This window comes from Gossypium arboreum, chromosome 11 (genome assembly GCF_025698485.1).
Source record: "Gossypium arboreum isolate Shixiya-1 chromosome 11, ASM2569848v2, whole genome shotgun sequence".
NCBI classification, from domain to species: Eukaryota; Viridiplantae; Streptophyta; class Magnoliopsida; order Malvales; family Malvaceae; genus Gossypium; species Gossypium arboreum.
Genome location: NC_069080.1, coordinates 121122188 through 121147335, shown reverse-complemented (window position 1 = coordinate 121147335; position 25148 = coordinate 121122188). Strand labels below are relative to the sequence as shown.

Below are 25148 nucleotides of genomic sequence, written 5' to 3'. Positions count from 1 at the left end.
TAAAGTTATAGAGTAACAACTTCATTAATTCTTCATTTAGCTTTTACTTCCAACTTTTATGAACAAGAGTACACTAAAAGTATAATTATAATATTGAGATTGTTGGGAATTTATTTGCTTGTATTCATTTTAGTAGATTTAAAATCTAAACTACATTTACATGATCTATTAAATTTGAAGAGCGGAGAGTAATTTCGTTTTGCGAGTAACGTGCATTAGACGTGTATTTAGAAGGGTAACATACTTCGATGAGAAGATAGAAGCAATCTGTTTCTACTTAACTTTAGGCTTAACGATTAAAGCACTCATCAATGACGTCATAAATAAAGTTATTTGTAAATTTAAACGGAATAATTTCTTAAAATTGAATTGAAATAATTTAATTTATTTCATTATTCAGTCCGTTTTAGATTTTAAATATCTAAACTAAATAAAACTCAATCCAATCACTATCCATAGTTAATCCGATATTTAAATACGTGCCCAATTATCCATATATAAACCATGTAACCAACCCAAATATAAAACCAATTATATTACCCAAATAGAATTAAATTAATTAAATCTAAATAAAAATTAAATCACTAAACAGAAAATAGTCAAATTAATTAATTTTAATAAATAACCTAACTCAATTAAAGTACCCAATTAATTATCCAACTATAAAATAATCCAACCCCATTAATTAATTAATTTAATCCAAGATCAAATTTCCACAAATTCATTGCGATACAAACAGTATTTCTTACTTTTTAAATAATTAAATCTTTAAAAAAACTAAAAATCAGAACCGAGGCTCGACCGACCAAATGCACACCCCTATCAACAAATCAAATATAGTAACACATAAAAATATCAATTACCAACCATCATAGTTTTTTTTTTCTGAAATTCAATATTACATAAAAAGAACCATCCTCGCAAAGTTTGTCCGCAAACCTATATTCACTCAACCAACGTATACTTTAAATACAAATTCTGATACAACCCTCGACTAAAAGAAAAAGTATTGCATCCACAGCAATATGTGAAAACTATATATAAAACTGAAACTAGAATCTATGAAGACATGTATTCATGCAAAAAAACCCCAATGGGTCATTTGGGCAAAACTAGATATCTTATTCCCATCATAGAAAGAACTTTGATTAACTAGAAAAATGTATGTATTTCACCTAAAATTTGATCAATTTGAATAAATGTAGAAATCACTGTTTAATTCGGCTTTTCAGGCATTGTCAGCGTTTTGTGGAGGGCTTCCTGCAAGCCAACCCCATACACCACCTGACCCTTGCCTTTGCTTTGCATTCAAGGAAGCTTGTTCGGATGCAGCTTTTTGTCGTTGCAGGAGTTCGAGTTCCTTTTGTAGTGTTTCCATAGTCTGAAGCTTCTGTCGCAGCTCGGCAACATCAACCTGAGTAATATAAGACAATTAGTGGCTTTTATCCTACAACGACCAAAGGTCAGTGCTTTGGAGGCATACTAGTGGTCGTATGAAGAAAATAAATTCATACTATCATCAAGGTTGGGCAAATGCGCCATGATTTACTTGTGAAACTTAACTGCTTTTAAGTTCTCATTTTAAAGCACCAGACAAAAGTATACCGTAAGCATTGGCATTGTTCTCTGGATTTAAATGTTTATATACCTCTAATTTGAAACATCTCGACTGCTCGGCAGCAAGTTGACCACGTATGGATTGGAGTGCCTAAAATGCAAAATGGAATTTAGTGAGAGAAAATTGTCTTTAAGCTAATATACATCACTGTCTCCAAACTTACAAAAGAAACAGTGAAAGAACTACATGACCAGCCATCACACACATCAAAAACTACCTTGTACAGATCCGTGTTTCGAGTCTCAGCTTGGGTTAGTTCTTCCCTCAGCTGGAGAGACTGCAATTTCTCCTTGTTGAGTGATGATTCTAGTTCTTCCTTCTCCGCCTTTAGTGTTGCTATAATGAGCTCACTAGTCTCCTCACCTTTGGATTTCTGCATATACTCTAAACTTTAAGTGGAGAAGATAAATTGACAACACAGTAAATATGATCTGAACACCTTTAAACTTCAATACTTCTTACTTCTTAAATTATAAATGGTCAAAAAAGTTAGTATGTAGAATAAAAGAGTATATAAATTGTAAATAAACCGGCTATTTGCTATAAGTTTGTAACGTAAGGACATGATAGAAGTTCTATCGAAGAAAAAAGAAAATTTCGGATGTTGCTTATGAATGTTATGAAGTATATTAGATCCACTATATCAGATATGCAAAGGCATTCGAGATATATGTGAAATTGAGTGTCAAATACACTATCAAAATATCACATACCATGCGCTCCGAGTCATTGTTATCCACAACAATTTCTCGTATTTTTCCTTCTTGACCAACTTCAAAGTCAGATTCCAAATCTCTGGTAGGATTTGTGGCATTTTGCACAGCAGAAACACTATCAGGAGCAGGGGCTTCCATTATCTTTGATTGCAAAGTCGACTTGTGACTTGGCTTGAGAACATTAACCTGACAACAAAAAAGAAAACATGATCAAATAGAATAAAAGTGACCAAGTTGTGCATAAAGTGCCTAAATTGTTCTACCTCATTGTTGTAACGCCCATTATATCCTCCAAAAGATACAAGTATATCTTCACCAGAAATGGAGCCCACAATCAGACTTAAGCCCTACAATAAGAGACAATTAGAAAGCAATTTTGCAATTCCAATCATTGAAACCAGATGTTTAAAGATTAATATCATTTAATGTTACCACATGCACTACATACAGCAAAATAAATGGAAAAAAGAGGAACTTTCGTCCTTGACTTCATAAAATATTACATCCTTATTGCAGAGAAGCAATATACAGATGATGAAAAGTTCCAGCAGAGATTTACCACATGTGTAGCATTTTACAGGCTACAAGCATTTGTAAAATATAAAATACCTCACTAGCAAGAGGAACACGTCCTTCAACTGATGTGACAACTGACCAAACAAGGGTTGACATGTTAAGGACAACAGTTTCTGATGCACCTGCAAGATGAGAATTGGACAAACAATGAAGAATGAGGAGCAGAAATTAAAAAAGCTTCACCATGCAATCAACAAATCTAACTAAGCTTTTTCTTATCTTCACATGAGACAGAGACACTTGACAGTTTAATAATGCTAAAACTAAATATGTACTGGAAATGTCATCTAAAGAACAGTTATAATCTTCTATTTCATTTTCAAGTGAGACATTTACCGCTTTTATTGTCTCCACCGCCGACAATAAACCAGTTCTCCCCAACGGTCACACCTGCATGACCAGCCCTGGGAGATGGTATCTCACCTTGTTGTGTGGGCCTTGACCATTCCATCTACAAATCCAAATACATAAAAGATAAATATACAAATTTCTCAATCACAAGCAAAACAGTGAAGAGTACTTGTCTTACAGCTTGCAAATCTAGGACATGCAAATCATTGAAGCATGTTGCATGTGAACCCCCACCAAAAATAAGAAGGTACCGCTCTGCATGTACCGCAGCAGCATGATCAGATCGAGGTGATGGAGGTACCCCCCTGCATGACAATGAAGATAAACAAATATTACTAGTTATTAAGTAATATAAATTTCAAAATGACACTCTTCCAATCTATAAATGATGGCGTATAAAAGACAACCCAAAGTAAAAATGCAATATAAGGATTATATCATGTGGGATTTAACTTCATAAAGGTACACAGCTCACTTGAAAACAGGTTAGATTTATACTGATATTATAGAAACTAAGCTCAACTCTAATGCTAGAACAGTAGAACTCAAGCAAGTACAATAATTTTGGATGACAACTTCAAATCAGTTTCATAGAACTTTTTTTTATTTGAAATTTAAATATTAAGTTCTTAACTGGAATGAAATAGACCTGATTACAAATGATCACAAGGTAATATCATGAACCAAATTAAGATTCAGACATCAGATTCTTAGACAGTATGATAAGTGAACCTTAATCGGGTCAAAATTAAGTGGATCAGGCCGATTGTGCTCTGCAATGAAACCCCTAATTCAAAGCCAGCTTTTGAGATTTGGAAAGCAGCAAATGTCAGTTCTATTACAATCTGTAGGAATATTCTGTAAATATTTTAGGAATATTTTGTAGATATTTTTTTTATTAAAATCCCTTATTTTAAGGGATCATATCTCCTATTTAGTATCTTTCCTAACTTAGAGTTTCCTAAAGTAGTGTCATAGGTTGTATATAAAAACTCTGATTTATGTTCTATTTAGTATAAAAAAAAAATACTCTGATTTCTACATGGTATCAGCTTAGGTTACGATTTCTTTTTCAACCTAGACCATGTCCGAAACTCCTTCTCCTACTTCGGAGATTACTTCAAATCCAGAAAATTTTTCTAGTTCCGATGCTCCATCAGATTAAATCTGTCGACTATCACCGCCATCGATTGAATGGCAACAATTTTCTTGAATGGTCCCAATCGGTTAAGATTTTCTCTTGGGCGAGAAAGATTGGACTACGTTCTTGGTGAAATCAAGAAGCCTGCTGTGACTGATGCTGGTTTTGCTAAGTGGATGCGTGATTTGATGGTCAGGTTATGACTTGGCTCCTTAATTCCATGACCCCAGTATAAGCGAAACTTTCTTCTTTACACCACAGCCGCTGAAATTTGGAGTGCAGTCCGCGAAACCATCTCTAGTACGGATAACATTGCTGAATTATATCATGTTGAAGATCAAGCAGCCACTCTTAAACAAGGAACCATGCTGTTACTCTCTACTACAATACCCTTACGCTCTTTGGCAACAATTAGATTTGTATGCACATTATGATTGGGTAGATCCAAGAGATGCTGCTCTTTATCAGCAAATTGTTACTCAACGAAGACTTTTTCAATTTCTCCAAGGCTTAAATAAGAACCTGGACGAGGTTCGCGGCGAGGTCTGGCTATTTCTCCTCTTCCCTCCTTCAAGAGGCTTTTCTATGGTCAAGAAGGAAGAAAGCCAAGGTGTGTGATGCTGTCTGATGAACCATCTTCCACTTCTGAAAGATCTGCCTTATTGACCCATCAATCATCTCCCTCTTCCAAACGGGGGAGACCTTGGTGTGATCATTGCAAAAAGCCCGGCCACTCTAAGGAGAAGTGTTGGAAGCTTCATGGTAAGCCTCAGGACTGGAAGTCCAAGCACTCTCGAGATAATAAATCAAGCCTTGTTGCCACCTCTGTCACTAGTTTCACTAAAGAATAGATTGCTGAACTTCAAAAACTATTTGGAAAGTTTCAAGGGTCTTGTGAGGGTAATCTGGTCATAAAAGATCCAGAAGGTAACCTTTCTTCTACTGCATTTTTCTCCTCCCAGTTGACTCCTAATTGGATCCTCGATTCTGGTGCTACGGATCATATGACTGGTAACAAGGCATTGTTTCACAATTTTTCCATACCTTTGGTAAAGTCATCAAAACGGTGATGGTACCTTGTGCAAAATAGAGGACATGGCATCGTTATTCTCAATGAACAGATTGCACTTAAAATGTTCTCTTTGTACCAAATCTGGCGTGCAATCTCATCTCTGTTAGTAAATTGTCCATGACTTGCACCGCTCTGTAATTTTTAATGATCGTGATTGTACTTTGCGAGCACCGAACTCAAGAAGATGATTGGTAAGGCCACTTGCATAATGGTCTCTACATCCTCCTACCTCTCCTAAAATCGAGATCTCCAAGTCATTTACCGCTTTAGGAAAAGTTGATATTGTTATGTTATGGCACTTTCGTTTAGGCCATCCTAGTTTCCAATACCTTGCAAAATTGTTTCTGCTCTATTCATTAATAAAAGGCCTAATTCTTTTTCTTGCAAAGTTTGCTCTCTTGCCAAACATACTAAATCATCTTATTTTCCTTCTACATACAAGCCTTCTTACCCTTTTGCTTTGATCCATAGTGATATTTGGGGCCCTTCTCGGGTGAAGAATGCTGATAATTGTAAGTGGTTTATCACTTTTATTGATGATCACAGTAGGATAACTTGGACTTATTTGCTGAAAGATAAATCTGAAACTGCTAGTGTTTTTGTGCAATTAAAACATGGTTCTCACTCAATTTGGGTCTAAAATCCAGCTCTTTAAATCTGATAATGGCAATGAATTTTTTGCTAAGTCTTTAGGTGATTTTTTTAAGGAAAAAGGCATAGTTCAGATTAGTTCTTGTGTTGGAACCCCACAAAGAAAGCGGCATTGCCGAAAGAAAAATAGGCACCTTCTTGAAGTTACTCGTTCTCTTCTATTTACCACTAATGTTCCTAAATATTTGTGGGGGGAAGCCTTATTAACTGCCACATATTTAATCAACCGGATGCCTAGTAAGGTTTTAAAATTTCAAACGCCTCAATCTATATTTTTGCAGCACTTTCCTCATTTTAAGCCTATCTCCTCCATTCGCCACTTAAAATTATTGGCTGCACTGTTTTTATCCAAAATATTACTCCTAATAAGTCCAAGTTGGATCCTAAGTCTTTAAAATGTGTATTGGTTGGGTATTCTTCACTTAAGAAGGGTTATAAATGCTATCATCCTCCTTCTAAACGATTTTTCACCACTATGGATATAACATTTAATGAGCAGGATTCCTATTTCACTCAAGCTGAAATTCAGGGGGAAACATGGAGTGATTTTCAGCCACAACAGGTATCTCCTCCTAATCTTCATTCTCAACCTTCAGAATTGCCATCTTGTTCGCCATTACCGCAGATCATCACCGTGAATGCTCCCATTGATTCTCTTGTAGTACCTATGACTAATTCACCTACACCCACTTTAAACACTCTTCCGAAAATACACCTACTCCAATTGATGGTCTTCAAAAACACCACCACCCAAACAACTTCGTGTCTACACAAGAAAAGAAGACATCCCCGACTGCTTTTGTAATCGATTCTTGCCGAGAATTGGATTTGGGTCCATTGCCGAAATGGAAGAAGAAATCAGAAGTCCACTACTCTAGATGACTTTCCTATTGCTATTAGAAAAGGGGTTAGACAAGGCACCAAGCATCCTATTGAAAAATTTATGGTTATAATTCATTGATGCCGTCTTTTCAAGCATTTACAGCAACTTTGGATAAAGAACAGTTCCCACAAGCATAATCTGAAGCTCTAAAAGATCCAAAATGGAGAAGGGTCATTGAAGAGGAAATTTGTGCACTAGAGAAAATGCTACTTGGACCATTACGGACCTTCCTCAAGGAAAAAAGGTCGTCGGTTGTAAATGGATCTTTGCTGTAAAGTATAACTCCAATGGCGTATCCAACGATACAAAGCTAGACTAGTGGCCGAGGTTTCACGCAAACATATGGGATAGACTTCACGAAACTTTTGCACTGTGGCAAAGCTTAACACTATTCGAGTACTCCTAAGTTTGGCTGTAAATTGCGATTGGAAATTACACCAACTTGATGTAAAAACGCATTTCTTAATGGCAAGCTTGAGGAAGAAGTCTATATGCAATTGCCACCGCTCAAAGTCTATTGAAGGTAGCAACAAGGTTTGCAAGCTCAACAAGTCTCTATCTGGGTTAAAACAATCACCCAGAGCTTGGTTCGAGAGGTTCACTAAAGTCATTCTTCAAAATGGCTACAAGCAGTCCCTTGCCGATCATACGCTTTTAATCAAGGTAACTTCTACAAATAAGAAAGCAATCCTAATTGTGTATGTGGATGACATCATTCTTACTGGAGATGATGAGGAAGAGATTAGCAATTTGAAGAAGTTGTTAAACAGGGAATTCAAACCAAGGACTTGGGAAAGCTAAGGTATTTCCTAGGAATGGAGGTGGCAAGATCAAAAGAAGGACTTGTGATCAACCGGAGAAAGTATGTACTTGATTTACTCAAAGAAACTGGTTTTCTTGGTCGTAAGTCTACTGATACACCAATGGAGGCAAACTTGAGATTCAATAAAGAAGATGAGTCCTTAGTAGACAGAGAGAAATTTCAAAGGTTAGTTGGGAAACTAATCTACTTATCCTTGACAAGGCCGGATATAGCTTTTCCGTAAATGTGATAAGTCAACACATGACTAATCCCATCAAGAGCATATGGCAAAGACAAATAGAATTCTCAAGTACTTGAAGAAAACTCCGGACACGGCTTAATGTTTAAGAAGACACAAGATGAATGTTAAGATTTTTACAGACTCTAGTTGGGTGGAGATCTCACCGAAAGAAGATCCACTAGTGGGTCTTGCACTTTTGTTTGGGGTAACCTTACAACTTGGAGAAGTAAGAAACAATCTGTTGTTTCAAGAAGTAGTGTGAAGCTGAATTTAGAGCACTAGCTTTGGGGATATGCGAAGGAATTTGGCTACTTAAATTACTAAAAGAACTTGGCACAAATCAGAGGATCACTTTGAAGTTTTGTGTGATAATCAATCGCCATTCAGATTGCCAAGAACCCGATTCAACATGACCGAACAAAGCATGTTGAAATTGATAGGCATTTTATTGCCGATCAAGTCAACAAAAAGATGACCACTCTTTCTTACATTCCTTCGAAGGATGATTGCGAGACATTCTTACCAAGGCTTTGCCAAAACACGTGTTCAATAAATTCCTATTCAAGCCGGGATTATACAATGTATATTCTCCACTTGAGGGGAGTGTAGGAATATTCGTAAATATTTTAGGAATATTTTGTAGATATTTTTTATTAAAATCCCTTATTTTAAGGGATCATATCTCCTATTTAGTATCTTTCCTAACTTAGAGTTTCCTAAAGTAGTGTCATAGGTTGTATATAAAAACTCGATTTATGTTCTATTTAATATAAAAAAAAAAATACTCTGATTTCTACACAATCTCAATGCTAAAGGCTATATAAGGACCATTTGCACATCTTTAACAAAAGAATTCAGACATCCAAAAAGAGGTGTGAGGGGATAGTGCATGAGTAAAATTGCCAAAAAAATAATCTTACACAGCATCAAAATCATCCCAGGTCATGGTTTCTAGGTCAAGTATATGTAGATCATTCAAAAGTGTTCGCTTTGCATCCTGTCCACCAAATATAACTAAGGTTGATCCAACAAGGGTCACAGATTGACCTCCACGAGAGATCTGCAAGGAAAATCAGACACATATTGGGAAAGAAAAATTTGCAAAAAATAAGGACACTACCACAAGTTTATATAAAGCACACATATGCAATCAGCAATTTTGCTTCACAAGTTCTATTTACAGCCTTTGTTCAACGGTACTGATATGCTGATAAAATTTCAGCAAAGCACCGACCAGCAATCAACACTGCTAAGCATTTGGATTTCAGTTCTTTGGATATCATATTCAACCAAGCAAGAAAGGCTAATCCCACCAGCCACTAGCTGCAACTAGCAGGAACCCCCTAAAAGAAGGGTAGTTAAGAGAAAGAACAGATACCGGTGCTTTGCCATAAGTCTTCAATATTGACCAAGTACCAGTTTGCAGATCAAATGCCTTAACTGCCATAAAAATACAGAACAATAGAATAAGACATCAAAAGAAACAAGAAAGAATAGTGGAATCCTCAAATTGTAGATACAAGGGGCAGAAACAAGTACTCTGGATGGTTTCAGAAGGATCCTTTGTGTGGCCAGCAATTGACAGAAGCTTGTTCTCCCAAGGGATCTATGAGGAAAAATAGATGGGATATATATATAGAGAGAGAGACAAGGTTAAATGATTATAACTGCAGAAGGATAAGCAGCAAGAATACAAGAACTTTAAGCAAACAGATTCTAAAGAAATGTACACTTTATCATTAGAGAACTTTGGTTTTGAGAAATCAAAGGAAACTCGGTTTTCTACTAACCAATGAATGACCAGCACATGGGGCTATATTTACTGGAGAAGGTGATTCCTCTGACTTAGATTCAATACTAGCTTCAACTTTTGACCAAGTCCAACTTCTCAAATCTAGAACCTGTACCAATCCTCATATCAGGGGGAAACCTATCATGTATGGTTCTATTGATATGCGACTATGCTATTATATTAGAATTACCAGCAATGGCCTGGAAAGTGAGAATTACGATTTAGTAATATTTCATTCCAGGTCCAAAACCAAAAATAAACAGAATTATTAGGAATTTAGGATATTACAAAAATAATTAATGGCATGAAGCATGTCTATTGCATGTTGAAGCAGATGATTTACTTACATTAAGGTCACTTAGGTAACGACCATTGTGGTTTCCACCATATATATACATCTTGTCTTGAACAACTGCAGCTCCATGCTAACAAATAAGAGTGAAATTTTGTTGATAAGGAAAAAAGGCAAGAAGAAAAAAGGACTGAATTTTAAATGACAAAGATGCCAATACCTCATATCGGGCTTTAGGGCGTTGACCCTTTATTGGAGGCGAAACCCATTGATCATACACAACAACCGGACCGAGACCTTCTAATACAATATCTTTGTCCTGAGCTTCCATCAGGCTTCCATTTTCAGCAGAAATGGTCTTTGTCTCAGCAAAAGAATTCCCATTCTCAATAATAGGCTCACCATTCGAATTATGCTATGAACATGCCAACAAGTTGACAAGGTAAAAGTGAGTACAGGAAACAATAAGCCTAAATGCAAGCACCTGCCAAAAGCAACTTGGCTTCTCTCATTCCAATTTTAAGTAGAGATGGACATAACAATAATGTAGATGCCAAGTGCCAACTTCTTCAAAAGTTGAGAACAAGCTCAGAAACAGAGTTAGATGCCATTGGATTGGTAATCACCCAACCCAAACAGTGAAATTAATAAAACATGGGAACTGTAAAATCACATAACCAAAACTGAGAAAATAACAGCTTACTTACATTCATTTGTACGTCCCTAACAGACTCAACAGAGTTAGATGTCCTTGAATACCATCCTGGATCTTCTTCCTGAACAAGAAATCAAAGAACAAGGAGTAAAATAGAATCCAATAATATCAAGCTGAATGGACTCCTATAAATATACAACTAAACCAGAAAGTGTTATTGGCTCATACCTCCAATATTTTCACAAAAAGACGCATAGCTTCTGCAGAAACCATGTTTCCAAGCTGCTGCCAGCTGTATAAATGATAAAAAGCATCTAAATCCCTTGTTACATATACATGAAAAGCATGCACACATGGCCAACAGAAAGTTGGACCAATCTAGACTAGATAATATAAACTAACAAAACTTTTTCCACAAGAATTGAGCACTATGAACTATGAGAACAGTGCTGTAATGTCAAATATATTATGACAACTAAAAAATCCAAGTGACATGTCTAATTGACGCCACTTTGTGGCCTACCCTTTCAGATCTCAATGAATTAACATTATTATCATCAATGTTGTTTTTAAGCAAATAGATCACAACAATACCACTCTAAGCATACCAAAGCAAACTATAATAGCCGAAATGCAAATACATATAAGAAATTATCCCAGTTAGAATGCAAACAACAAGAAGCACCAGAAAGGTAGCACACAGCAGCAAATGAGCTTGCGGACCTTTTCCATTTCCCTTGCTCTACAGGACTCCATGGACTCGGTTTCGGAACATTACAAGGACCTACAGTAGCCTGTAAATCACATAATAATGCGGAAAGTTAGTATCGTAATGAAACACGAGGTTCCTAATTCAAATGATAAATTAAAGTACATATTCGAAATCATTCGAGAGAGCAAAATTCGAATTGCCATAAAATCAGTGTAAATCCAGATCTACCTAAATTACACTTCAAAATTCCAGAACAACAACATACAAAACATAAAAAATAATCAATCTAACATGCGAAATCCTCAGCTGAAATAAGATAGACGGGACATTGTTAGAAATTAGGCAAGATCCGATAAAAAAAAGAACAAAGATGAAGAGAGGAATCAGGAATGAGAACGGTAAAATGACCTGCTGGTATAAGGCATAGAGGATCAAAGCAACTTCGTTGGAGAACTTGGAGGCGACGTCTTTGTTGGCAGAATTGGGAGATCCGCCGAATCCAGCGTAAGAAGCGGCGGCGTAAAAGCGGTCGGGGTAGGCGAGGCCAGTGTTTGTCCTCGCCATCGTCGCCATTTGTGATCTTTTGTTGTTAGTTTTGCAGGTAATTTAGATTTGATCTGAGAGATCAGATTTCTGAGTGAGGAGGAGGTGTCGTAAAGGATGTATTTTTTGGCAGTTGGCCTGTTGTGTTTGGAAAATTGGATCTCACTCTTGACTCTTTTCAAGTCTTGTCATTAAATGAAATGTTTAAATCTCATGAATTTTGTTAAATCTGAAAGCTCAATTTAACAACGTGTCTAAGTTATATTAGTTCATTTGATACTCTAACCCAGTTTTCATTGTTAATTTATAAAAAATGTAATGGTATAAATTTAATTAAATAAATTTAAAATTAAATTTTAATTTTAATTACTATAATAAATTATATGAAATTCAGAATAATTTAAGATATGATAAAAATGTAAAATAATTAAAATATATGGTAGCGTGAAATGTTATATATCCGTGACACAAATATCAAACTTATTAAAATCACGTAAAATAAACTATTTTGTCAATTGAGTCTTAGTTCGATTGGCATGAACATTCTTCTTTTAAATTTAATTATAAAATAAATTAAGTAAAAGATTTTATATTATAAAGTCGTCGGACAAAATTGAATTTAAGTCTCAATGTAAAATATTTTAGACTCGATCATTATTCAATCAGAGGCATACACTAATTTCACTTAGAATTGTTCATGGGTAGGATCCTAACAAAATTTTAGGCCTGATTGACATGTTAGGGCCCGACTCGACCCGAAAAATGAGTCTTTTATCCAAGTTTGACCTGAACAAAAATGCTAAAATTTAGACTCAGCCCAATCCACCTGTATTAAAAAAAATTATATAAAAAATTTTAAAAATATAATACATCAAAAACACAAAAATATTAAATTAAATGTTTCCCAATAAATATTGTTATTTTTTCTCTAGTAATTACATTAAGTTTTGATTAGATTTAAAATTAAGTTAGGTGAGATCTCTAAATGAAAAGTAAACTCTTTTACCATTGTTCTCTCCATCTTTAAGATTCAAATCTAAGACTTTGCTTAAGAGATTTCAAGTTTCTTATCATTTAACTCGACAAATATTGATTTGTTTAAAATTTATTGTGTCCAAGTTACATGTATATAACCAATTGCATACGACGTCGATATCAAAAAACCTTAAATCAAAAGCTAATCTGAACGGCGACAGGCAGGGTTCTTGACCCCTGCAACAATTTTTTTCAATTTAGTCTTCCTATAAACAAATAAACTATAAAATAACATATAGTGAAGTTGCATTTTGATTCTCCATAATAAAAATTTATAATTCAATCCTCCTATAAATAAAAAATTATAAATTAATATATAGTAAAATTCACTTTACCCCTAAAAGTGAAAATTTTTGTTTAGCCCTTCAAAATGATGAAATTATAAATTAATATACAATAAACTTATATTTTGATCTATGAAAAAAATATAATTAAATTTCGGCCCTACTAAATTTTTGTTTTTTTTTGGATTCATCCTTGAAAAACTTTGTTAGGAGGACATACAAGCTAAATTGAAACTCCATGTCAAGAGGTGAGATTAAAGGAGTTAGCAATTCTATAAAATGCCGACTTCAACTCCGGCCATGCCGATTCCGCCGCTTGTGCATTTAGGGTGAATAGCCTACCTCCACGAGCACAACAAACGGCAACGTTATGCCGCTTGAATGATGGACTTTCAACCTTGAATTCTAGCTCATAATACTTCACATTCATCTTAGGATCTTCTCTCATTGTTGATTCTATCAACGTTCCTTTCACATCAGAGCGTTGCCCAGTTATCGTTTTAACCACCGCTTCACCCACCTCTTTCGGCCCTCCAAATGTTTCAATTCTATGAAACAAAGATGAAAAGCAAGATGTAAATTGTAGTAAATCTGTTAGAGGGTCACATTCACTTGGAATGGTCTTGGATGAAATCTAAAAATTTAATTGAAATAATTAGCAAGTCCCCTACCTGCCCAATTCAGACTCAGTCTAATCTAATTTAGTTATAAAAAAAGTTAATAATACAATCTTAAAATGATTTGAAATAAAAATGATATCAAAACCCAAAAATATCAAAAGATTTGAACTCAAAATAATAAAGAAAATATCTAAATTTGAAAGGACCCAACTTGAAAATGAAATTTGTCAACTTGGATGACCCGCATTCAAATAAACCCAAACTTAAAATAACGCAAATCAAAATGACCCAAACCCAAAATAATCAAATTCAGAATAAATCAAATCGAAAATAATCAAATCTGAAATGACACAACTCAAAAAATTTAAATGACAGACTTAAATAACATGAATCCAAATTAACATGAACTCTAAATGATTTAAACCAAAATCACCTAAAACCAGAATGGTCAAACTTAAAATGACAAAATTTGAAGTAACCCAACCTAAATAACTTGATTAAATAATCCAAATCCAAAATAACTCAAAATAACTCTAGGATTTCAAAACTGAAATCAATTTAAACCCATATTCGCCCAATCTAAAACAAACCCAACCTAGCATTCCAATTTAAAACAAAGCCAACCTAGCTAATTGGTAGGTATGCATTAATATAGAAGTGATATTATAGTAGCACTCACGAGAAGTCTAGGGGAACTGGTGAAACAATGACACTAACATTCAGCTCCCCGCTTGAACCAGGCGGACCATATGCAACGATTGGTTCGTTCAAATTCTTCCTGGGACGGTTACCGGATTTCGGACTATTGGTAGGCAGTGGATCAAGTGATCTCTCTAATCTCTCAGCTGCTCTATATAGCAACCTTTGATCACCAACCCAACTCGCCGGATATATGAACTCTGCATTTCAAAAATCTCAACACAAAAACAACATCCACCTTAACGAATTAATCCCACGAATGAAATCGAAGTTACTTGAGGAACAAGTCAGGTTATGTAGAACTTACTAACCAAATCCTTCATTGTTTTCAATCCGACGACTGTATCCTTCTATTGGATAAAGCACGTCCAGCTTCAAACTCCGACCACTCTCAGGTACCAACCCCAGGAGGAAACTTGTTAAGCCACCAAAATTTGCACCAACAGCTACAAGGGAAGCTGAACCGACTCCGGCAAGCAAGCGCCGCCTGAATGTGGTGGCTAGCGGTGCGAATTCCTCCGCCGGGGACTTTCCTTGCCTATTGTTGGATGATTGTGTCATGTAAACTTTGTTTCGGGAGACGTATTTACAAGCATGAAAATACTGCTGCAATGCCATTTTGCACTTTTGAGGGTCCAATTGGGATGTATACAATACAAAGTATTAAATATTAATGTCTGAATCGTTTAGATTGAGTAATTAAATGGGATTTTTACTGTTTTCTTAATGCAAATCATGCATCAAATGTTGGGTTCTGTTTTTCCCAAGCAAATGTTGATAATGCTTATCTAGTTTTTGTGGTTATCGTTTTATTTGGTTTGTTTTGTTGATCATAGCCACAAAATCTACAATAAGGCCACTGTTATTTATTTATTTATTTAAATTTGGGCCTAGTTTGATCCTTTTTACTTTTAGGTTTAATATTTTGATATTTGGGCTTGATGGGTACTAAACAGGCATGCTTGGTTCCTCTTTTGCTTGCTCGTGCACTTGAAAAAAGGGTTAAAAAGTTGTAGCAATGATTATAAAGGCAAAACGTAAAAAGAAGTTTTTACCTTTTTTCTTTTGGGCCGATATCTAAGGGAAAGGTAATGCAAATCATGCATGAAAATGATGGATTTTTAACTCTTCAGATCTGCCGCTTGCATGCAGTAATTAATTAAACTTTACGCTCATATAAGTTAATTAATTTTTTTAAAAAGTGGCCTTACATAATTTACATTTCACTTTAAAAAGGAGATTTTCTGAGTTGAAAATTTTGAAGACAACTTTTACATTGCACTTTCAAAAGAAAATCTGCGAGTTCAAAACTTTAAAGATGACATTATTAGGAGGAATAATCAACCTTAAAAAAATAATTTCTATGAGCTGGACTTGAAAGATGCTTTGGTTTTAAAAAAAATAGTGTTTACTTAATACACTCTCAATTAAAGGAATTCTTGATAAAAAAATGACAAATTATCAAATTTAGCCTTCAATATTTATATATATTTTTATCAATTTGGCCCTTATTCCTTTTTTAAACTAAATTTGACATTTTACCTTTTAAAAATATTCAAATAGATTTTTTTAATAGAAATGATGATTAAAAAACATTAATTTTTTAGCGATGTTGATGTGGTAACCTGCGTGGCAGTTCACGTATACTTCATGCTAAAATGACACTCTTTGTCTTATATACCATGTCACCACATAATCTAAAATTTATCAAATATTCAAAATTTAAAAAATTCAAAAAGCATATAAAAAGTTAATTAAAAATTTTAAAAAATAACATGGAGAACATGTGGATTGTCATGTAGGTTGTCCTGTTTCAAAAGTTAATGTTTCAGTCAGAGTTTCTGTTAAAAGGCCAACCATTTGACTCTTTTTGAAATGTTGATGGTTAAATTTGATCCTTTTTAAAAGGTTGAGGGTCAAATTTAGCTAAAAAAGTATAAGGGCTAAATTGAAAAAAAAAAATTAACCAAAAGGCTAAATTTGCCATTAAGCTTAAAATTTTGTGATATTCATGAATCAAATCTGGGTTTATGTATGATATTAATTAACTGTATACATAGCTTGTTAAATACGGTCTTACTCAAAATATTACCTCAAAATTTTTTCAAGTTAATCCATATTTATAAATAACTAACTCAATTCATTTAAACTCGTACATAATATTTTTTAATTTTTAAAATATATTATTTTTACTTAATATTTAGTGATTTTATATATAAATATTTCTTTTATAACCATTATATATTTTCTATTTTATTAAAATTTCTGATCGTATGGTATATTGAATCTTTATACCATATATATTACATAATACATAAAAAACAACAAATTATAAATTAAAAATGGGTGAGATAAAACTAAGATCAACCTTTAAATATTGAAAACCGAACTCAGCTAATATTATTTGAAGTGAACTTAATTTTTTTCTAAACTGATTCTTAAACTTAATATTTTTTCAAAACCCTTACTGTTTGCATTATTAGTGCATAAATATGAATAGATAATTAGGCCTAAATTGCTTGAATTTTATTTAAAGTGCTCAATAATCTTGCTCTTTAGCAAGAACATTTAGATTTATCTTAATATACTTCAAAAGAAAGAGTGAAAAAAGAAGAAGAGAAAAATGATGAAAGAAGTTACAGGAAAAGGAGAGTTCTAATTGGAGATATAGCTAAGCTAGCTACTTTTATTTTTATTTTTATTTTTTAAAATTTTTTTTTAAACTTTCCACATTGGTTTCTCCAACACTGCATGTTGTTGAAAATGGCTCAAGCCTTGCAGTCTAGCTTGCCCAATTCCTCCAAACTGCTCCAAATCTTGCTGCGGTTGATGAGGATGATGATGATGATGATGATGATGATGATGATGATGCTGTTTCTCCAGTAGATTCCTTGGTCTTGATCCCCCAATCCCCAAGAAATCTACAGTCATTGTATCAGCTCTGAAACCTGATAAACCAGTAGTTCTTGGGGTGCTGCTCTCTACACTCTTAAAAAACGCATTGTTTTGTTCGAAAATCCCTGAAAACATCACACCCATGTTGTTAACACTTGAGCTTTGATCAACCCCTCCATTTGCATTGAAAAAATCTGACTGGCTGGTAAAACCAGTACTATCAGCCCCTCCTAGTGTTTGTGTTTGATTATTATTGTTGTTATTTTCATGGGTTTGCATTGAAACAAACGATGGTGGCGCCATGGTACTTGTGGTGGTATAACTTTTCCCCATCAAGGGAGAGTTGAGACTACCCGTGCTAGCAGTTGCACCCATTTGAGCTGCTTTCTGTAACAATGCAGTGGCAGACATGGAGGCTGACCCAGAAAAAAGGTGGCCACCGTTTCCTTCGAATAACGTCGATGAATTCCCGTTCAGCTGCAAGCAAGAGGTCGAGGAAGGATTAGGAACAGTGGTGACTTTTGTTCCACCAAACAGGCTGCTGCTTCCGTTTGAAAACATGGTTCCCGCCGCCAAGTTTAAGGACTGCAATGAGCTTTTGGTGTCATTGCTGAACGGCTCAGATATATTGATGGCAGACGTGTTGGGGTTGTTATTGACGGGAATTGCAGAGATGAGCTGATCTGCAGCAACAACTTGGCCTTGTAAATTTGATCCCACGTTTATAAGTCCTCGGCTTGCTTTGTTGTTTTCTTCTGTTAGGGCATCACAAAAAGCCCTATGCGTTATAAAACTGTCTCTTCTGCAAAAAGGAAAAATATTGATGTGATGAGATCACTTTAAAATAAAATAACAATTCTAACGTCAAACAAAGACTTCAAAGCAAAGAGAGTGTTTGGGTATTAAGGAAATTATTTAAGCTTCATGTTCATCGACCCAAAACATAATATTATATGCTGGACTAATCTTTCTTTTTGCATGAAAAGTCTTTGAATATATAATAAACAAAAGAGTTGGTGAAGAAGCATTTGGTCATGGAGTTAAATTACATTTAGTTTTATAGGTTAGATCAAAGAGTAAATCGATTTTATTGTTAAAAATTTTAATAATTTTTCACGTGTCTAATTTGTTGTTTGATTTATAGTACAAAAATTAATTTACTCAAAGGATAAAATGTAATCCTATAACTATACTTTTACCAAAAGAGTTATATATACAAGAGTAGTTAATAGTGCATGAAACTAAGAGTTGAATATATGTAAAACCTGGAGAAAATGGTGCCACAGTCACATTTATATTCCTTTGTGCCACAGGTTTTTGAATGAGCTTTCCAATCAGATTGAACAGCGTATTTCTTGGAGCATTTATCGCATTTCCATTTTTTCTCACCATGTTTACGACAGAAATGTTTCTTGATCCCGGTGAGATCACCTAGGGCTCGAGCTGGGTTATGGTGAACGCATGATGGTTCAGGGCAGACGTAAACCCTTTTACGGATCTCGGTGCTGGTTCTTTGCTTTAGCTTCCATGGTAGGTTATGGCCTCGTCGATGGAGTTGAAGGTTTTGGTCTCTTTGGAACCCTTTGTTGCATATTTCACACACGAATCGGTTTGTCGCCAAAAGGGTCTTTGGTGATAAAGCAATCACTTCTGCATTGGGATCTGTAACATAAAAATCCATGCAAAGTTACCATAATATCAATCAGTCACTTTTGTTTTGCCAATTCTCTCATCAAACTTCAAAAACTTCATAAATTAACGCTATCTTGTAAAAAAGCATAAGATCAAAATTAAAATTTTGATTCCATGCTAGAAGCAGTTAAAAAAACAAAAGAAAAGGAGGAAAAAAAGAAAAAGAAAAGAGAAGTGAGGGTAGGCAAACAGTTCGCTAAGCAATGATTGTGATACCCAACCAATAATTGAAACCCTTTCCCTTTCCACAGCATATACAAGAAAAAAGAAAAGCTTCAATAATTCACCATTTTTACAGATCTCCAAAAAACTATTATTATTCTCCCAAAAAAGTACTCAAAATTTCAGAAGATCTTCTTCATAACAGCCCCAGTTGAAACCAAAACCAGCTAAGAAAAAAAAAACATTTCCTTTTTGGTTTTTTGATCCAAAAACATATGTAAGACATAAGCATGAAATGTCAAAAAAAAAATCTAAATCAAGCATGTAAAGCCAAAAAGAATAGAAAACCCCAACTAAGTTGAATTGTGTGCTATGTAGTAAAAGTAAAAACGATAACTTATGACTGAAACAAATGAAAAAACAAGCAAATCAAACAATTATTTCTCCATTTCAAGGACCTGTTAATGAAAATCTCAAAACCCCTTTTTTGTTTTAAAAAAAAAGAAAAGGTTAAAGCTTTGTTTATATACCAGGAGTTCCTGGAAGGTTTCTTTTCTTCTTAGCTGGTGGAGGAGCAGTGGAGCCGCCATTACTGTTAGTTGAAAGCAAAGAGTTTGAGCCTCCATGAAAGTTTCCTACTTGTTGTTCTTGGTGATGAGTTTCTGAAGAGAAACTCCCTCCTCCATCACCTGTGATATTTGACATTGAACAGAGAGGAGAGGGGGAAGAAAAAAAAAAATATATATATATATATATATAAAAGAGAGATCTTTTAATGGAAAAATACAATAACTTTTTTGTCTTTCTTCCAAATGACTCTCTTTGTTTCTTTCCTTTTCTCTTATTCCTAGTTCGTGGTGCTCATCACATAAAGAAGAAAGGGTTTTAATTATTTGTTTACATTAATGGAAGAAAAAAACAAAAGAAACACAAAGAGGAAACTTGGGATTTGGTTGCAGCTAGAGGAAGACAAAGAACCAGGAAATTCTCCTTCATTTCTGGTGGTGAAGTGTTTTTTTTTTTCTTCTAGCTCTAGATGTAAGTGAAGAACATATATATGAACCAACCCATCCTGGCTAGACCATTATTATTAAATAATAAATATTACTACTAGGTAGCATGTATATATATATATATATATGTAAGACTTTGACTAATGCTATAAGAAAATTGCACTAGGTTTTTTTGGTATTAATATTTTGCCCTTATCCCCAAAACTTTTCATTTTTGTGAATTTAATTTACTCTTATAAAAGCTTATCATGTTAAATATACTTCCCATATCTTAAAAACTCAAAATAGAGAAGTCGTCAAAAGTAATAATTAGCTTAATTGTTTTTCTAGGGTAATTAGCTTAATGGGTTATTTTTCTTTAATGTTACTTACAAATTTAGATGATTTAAGTTTTTTTTTTACTTTTATTTTGTTAATGGGTTTTGAAATTATTTTGTTTGTAATTTTGATTATAATTGGATTGAATGTATTTAAATATATATATTTTATTATTTTTAAAATATGTATTTACTAATTAAATGAGAATTTATTTTGAAAAGTATATATTTCTATTAATTTTGAAAAATAATTGAGAGGATAAAATATTTTAAAAATAATGAAAAATAGTAAATATAAAATATTAAGTTTTTAGATAAAATAATCAATGATAAACAATATTATTAATAAACAACATTACTTTATTAAGAGCTATTACTTTATTATTCTAATGTCAATTTTGTAATAGAATTAATAATAAAAAGTATTCTCATCAATTCAAAAATTTTTAACGAAAGTGTTACATTTTCATTAATTAATTAAATTATTATTGATAATAATATTTTACATAAAATAAATATCATAATCAGATGAATTTTAATTATGAGGTTTAACATTTTGTCAAAATTGAGAAGTTAACCTCTTTATTTTAATTTGTCAAAATTTGATCATCGTTCTTCATAAAAACTAATAAATTAGTCTAATTGTTGGTAAACACATGAAAACAAATCGATGCTTTTTGCTAATTTTTTACTTATAAGTTGTTGAATTGCTCATTTCTTTTTGCTAATTCTTTATATATAGATAGTTGAATTGCTAATTTTTAAGTCAATGATTTAAATTATAAAATACGAATATTAAATCCTAATAAATCATAGAATATAGACTTTTTTATTTTCCTAAATTCATAATTACACTTATTATATCCTCATTTTATCTAATATGATAACTTTAAAACATGTGTTTTGACTCATTAATAAAAACCTTTAATTTAATTGCTAAAAGATTATGGAAAAAAAGTATTGCCATAACCTCTCTCTTACTTAACAAAAGAAAAAGTAATATTAGAGGGACATTGGGGGCACTATAGACATTTCGTTATATTGAAGAGCCACACAAGCTTGTTTATTTCAAACATTGTTGGCGGACGAGAGCCTCAAGTAGTCGATTTGTCGTTTTCCGGCGATAATTTTACAAAAGCAATTTTATTCCCGAAAAGCCCCTACGTTTGATCCAAAACCACGAGACCGACACTAAACTCGCAGCCGCCGTGAGCTGGCGAAATGACGAAAATAGCCTCACCCGTCACGGGGGTGCACTGATTGAATCCTTCTCGAAAAGGACCCGACAATAATACAAAAATTCTCACCTTCACGTGCACCTAGGGGCGTAGGGGTACTTCCCAAGGTGCCAGATCTCACAAAGGGTATTTTACATATTTCGCTTAAAAGTAGGGGTGAAGTAGTAATTAAATGATGATGGGATTGTGATGTGTCATACGTGGCCGTGAAATATTTTAGTAATTTAGTATATATATAAATTTTGAAGAAAGAAAAAGAAAATAAATGAGAGGGACTTAACAATATATTAATATTATTATGTTTTATTAATTTATACTTAAATTGTGATGCAAGAAAAAAAATCTGTCTGCCATAGTTCTCAATAGTCCTTTTCTACACATATCCTAGGAAAATGTTCAATATTAATTAATATAAATTCCTTTATTAGTTTTTTTAATTCATGTCAATTCGTAAACTTAAAATTTTTTGCAAAATCGGATTTTAATGATCTAATAATTAAAAAAGTTTTCATTTGTCAGTGTTTACCTTCCTTAACAATTATTTAGGTTTAAATTGCAGTTGTGTGAATGTTTTGACAATGATTTACTCTTATATGAGTGGTAAAAATAGGTTTTCTCTTTATTTTAAAATTATATTATTATTGAATCACAATAAAATAATACTTGTTAAAAGTATAATGGATGAACTCGAGTAGTAGATTCATTGGTTGAAACAAGTTCATCCAAGTTCAATACTAATATTCGATCAATAAGTTTATTTGGATGGTAGTGTAGTGTGCGAATTTGAAATTGTATTACAGAAAAGAAATATGATAATTATATTTATTTTTAATAAATTTTAAAATTATTTATTAATTTATGGATAAATGCGTCTTAATATGGAACCATGTATAAACTTACGTACCGTACTTGAACACAAATGTTAATTCATTAACGGGGAGTTGAAATCCATTTAACTTTTCATTGTATTATTGAAAGCCGAATCTCCCGTCCATCGCATGAAAGTGAAAGTAGAATTGTACTTTAAAGACAGAATCTGAGGTGTTAGATCCACAAGCATGAGGATCTTTCTGATGATCCTGAATATACATACACATATGTCCTATTAAAAATTACTAGAGTTTTTTTTCCCTAAAAAGAGAGTAATTATGAAATTCATCTCTCTAGTTTTCAAAAACTGAATAATTAGTCATTTTACTTTAATTACTAATAATTTGGTCCTAGTACTTCACAAAAATTGTTAGTCAAGTTGGTAAACACATGAATTTGATCCGGTGCTTTTTTTCTAATTTGTTGCATATAAGTTGTCGAATTACTAATATAATTTATTAATTCGCTGCATACAAATTGTTGAATTGTTGATTTTCATGTTAGCGATTTAACGAGAAAGTTTAACAATGTTACCCAACTAGAATAACTTAGTTTTTTTTTGGTAAAATACGATGACCTAATTTTGACAAATTAATGTAGAATAACTAACTTCTTAATTTTTATAAAACAAATGGATGAAATTCATAATCAGCTTAATCGAAAAGAGTTGAAAGTCTAAGCTCAATCACTTTACTTAAGCTTCAATTTCCATGCAAGAGCAACAATAAAGCTCTCTTTAATTGCCTATGATTTCATTATTTTATGATCAAATTTTTGAGCTTCAAATGTACTTAGTAGTTAAAATCAAAATATTAATATTGTTGAAAAAGGATGACGGTATTAGTTTATTGTTATAAATAGGCTAAGCTCATATATATTAAGTTTTGGTTGATTATCATAAAAAAATCATCAATTGTGATTTCTTTTCTTTTTGTTTTACATTTCCTTAATTTCCAAACATATGTTACAGTACTTATCTATTGATTAAGTGGAATTCGTACATGGTATCAAAGCCAATACTCGATTGATTTGCTGCATACTCTTGATCGAATTAATCTATTGTTCTATAGGTTCATTTGCAATTAGCTATCAATTCTTGGTTTTGCTTGATCTACTAATTCGCTTTGGTTTTCTTTTTCTTCTTCTTCTTCTTCTTCTTGCGACTTTGATACTCAGTTACATGTTCTTGAATAGTTTGTTGTCATGTTGGAATTTTTCTTGAATTCTTGTTAAGTTTCTTTTTATTTTTTGTTGTTTTCTTAAGATGACTTTCGAATAAATTGCCTCTACTTTCACCAAATCTAATATGAATTAGTTTGTTATTGATGTAAACACTCTATTGGGGACGAAAAATTGTTCACCACTAAAAAAATGACGTGCTTGATGATTCCAATTATTTGTTATGGTCATAAGAGGTTCTATTGGCATTAAAAAAACACAAGTTACAAAGGTTCATTAATCCCTCTCATGTTCCACCTTCTATATTTATAATTGACGAAAGTGGTAAACAAGTCCCAAATCCTTATTTTGATAACTTTGAGTAGCAAGGCAATGCTCTTGTGTTGTGGATATTGTCTTCAATTAGTAGTAGTGTTCTCCCTCACCTCATTGGTTAAAATTCATGTTGCATAATTTAGGCTACATTAGATCGATTGTATAGTAGTAGAACTACATCCAAACTTATGTCCTACAGGAGGCATCTACATTCACAAAGAAAGGGAGAGCTCAACATGATATAGTTCTTGGTTAAGGTGAAGTCATTATATCAGTGTTTTGCTACTTGTGGGAAAACAATCTCTAATCATAAATACATAACAATCATTCTAAATGGCTTCCTACCAAAATATGATCTTATTATCATTGTGATTACATCCATTCAAGTTCCTTGTGACCTTCAAGGTGTTACAACCATACTTCTAGATTCTGAGGTTTGTCAATCTAATCTTCTTGCTTAAGTAACCCTGCTAGCAATTTTGTAGTTTATCAACCTTCAAATACTACTTTTTAACAATCTTCAACTACTCACAACACTACTTCTACTTGGAATTATAACATTCTTGCCCTTCAAGGATACTTGGGATGCTTCATTATCACCCATTCAACTATAATTCAAGTTTTAAAGTATATAGAGGCTATAAGAGGTTTCAAAGATTAAGACTTCAATGCTAGTTATGTGGCCAGATAGGACACTTCGTGGATAGATGATTTTATCATTTCAATCCAAATTTTAATCATCAATTGGTTTTATTCCCTATTTCAATTAAGGTCAAGCCCATTT

The 25148-nt window shown here is 33.3% G+C and overlaps 3 protein-coding genes across 3 annotated transcripts; all 3 read right to left on the bottom strand.

Annotated features, from left to right (window-relative positions):
* Window positions 1-853: 853 nt before the first annotated feature.
* On the bottom strand, window positions 854-12327 carry LOC108473393 (acyl-CoA-binding domain-containing protein 4-like). Its single transcript, XM_017774921.2, has 18 exons — window positions 11911-12327; window positions 11514-11584; window positions 11019-11082; window positions 10843-10911; window positions 10356-10550; window positions 10191-10268; window positions 9842-9952; window positions 9591-9657; window positions 9430-9491; window positions 8972-9111; window positions 3440-3566; window positions 3247-3361; window positions 2944-3032; window positions 2598-2681; window positions 2332-2520; window positions 1836-1991; window positions 1649-1708; window positions 854-1414 (listed from the first exon to the last, which is right to left on the bottom strand). The coding sequence occupies exons 1-18, from the start codon at window positions 12073-12075 to the stop codon at window positions 1229-1231; spliced, it is 2028 nt and encodes a 675-aa protein (XP_017630410.1). The 5' UTR covers window positions 12076-12327; the 3' UTR covers window positions 854-1228.
* A 1184-nt stretch (window positions 12328-13511) lies between these two features.
* On the bottom strand, window positions 13512-15514 carry LOC108472866 (psbP domain-containing protein 7, chloroplastic). Its single transcript, XM_017774424.2, has 3 exons — window positions 14995-15514; window positions 14664-14883; window positions 13512-13912 (listed from the first exon to the last, which is right to left on the bottom strand). Exons 1-3 carry the CDS (start codon window positions 15299-15301, stop codon window positions 13606-13608), a joined length of 834 nt encoding a protein of 277 aa, XP_017629913.1. The 5' UTR covers window positions 15302-15514; the 3' UTR covers window positions 13512-13605.
* Window positions 15515-17187: 1673 nt separating this feature from the next.
* On the bottom strand, window positions 17188-20543 carry LOC108470814 (zinc finger protein GAI-ASSOCIATED FACTOR 1-like). The gene is made up of 3 exons (XM_017772295.2): window positions 19963-20543; window positions 18844-19240; window positions 17188-18380 (listed from the first exon to the last, which is right to left on the bottom strand). Exons 1-3 carry the CDS (start codon window positions 20135-20137, stop codon window positions 17402-17404), a joined length of 1551 nt encoding a protein of 516 aa, XP_017627784.1. The 5' UTR covers window positions 20138-20543; the 3' UTR covers window positions 17188-17401.
* Window positions 20544-25148: the final 4605 nt, after the last annotated feature.

Bases quoted from the DNA above. Each gene is read 5' to 3' on its own strand.
- LOC108473393 (XM_017774921.2), bottom strand. From the start codon at position 12,075: ATGGCGACGATGGCGAGGACAAACACTGGCCTCGCCTACCCCGACCGC. The intron at 11,585-11,910 runs GTCATTTTACCG...TGTGATTTACAG, and splicing joins TCTATGCCTTATACCAGCAG to GCTACTGTAGGTCCTTGTAA. The intron at 10,551-10,842 runs GTAAGTAAGCTG...GCATGTTCATAG, and splicing joins TTAGGGACGTACAAATGAAT to CATAATTCGAATGGTGAGCC.
- LOC108472866 (XM_017774424.2), bottom strand. From the start codon at position 15,301: ATGGCATTGCAGCAGTATTTTCATGCTTGTAAATACGTCTCCCGAAAC. The intron at 14,884-14,994 runs GTTAGTAAGTTC...TTTGAAATGCAG, and splicing joins TGAAAACAATGAAGGATTTG to AGTTCATATATCCGGCGAGT. The intron at 13,913-14,663 runs GTGAGTGCTACT...TTTGTTTCATAG, and splicing joins CCAGTTCCCCTAGACTTCTC to AATTGAAACATTTGGAGGGC.
- LOC108470814 (XM_017772295.2), bottom strand. From the start codon at position 20,137: ATGTCAAATATCACAGGTGATGGAGGAGGGAGTTTCTCTTCAGAAACT. The intron at 19,241-19,962 runs GTATATAAACAA...TTTATGTTACAG, and splicing joins AAACCTTCCAGGAACTCCTG to ATCCCAATGCAGAAGTGATT. The intron at 18,381-18,843 runs GTTTTACATATA...TCCTTTTTGCAG, and splicing joins TGTGGCACCATTTTCTCCAG to AAGAGACAGTTTTATAACGC.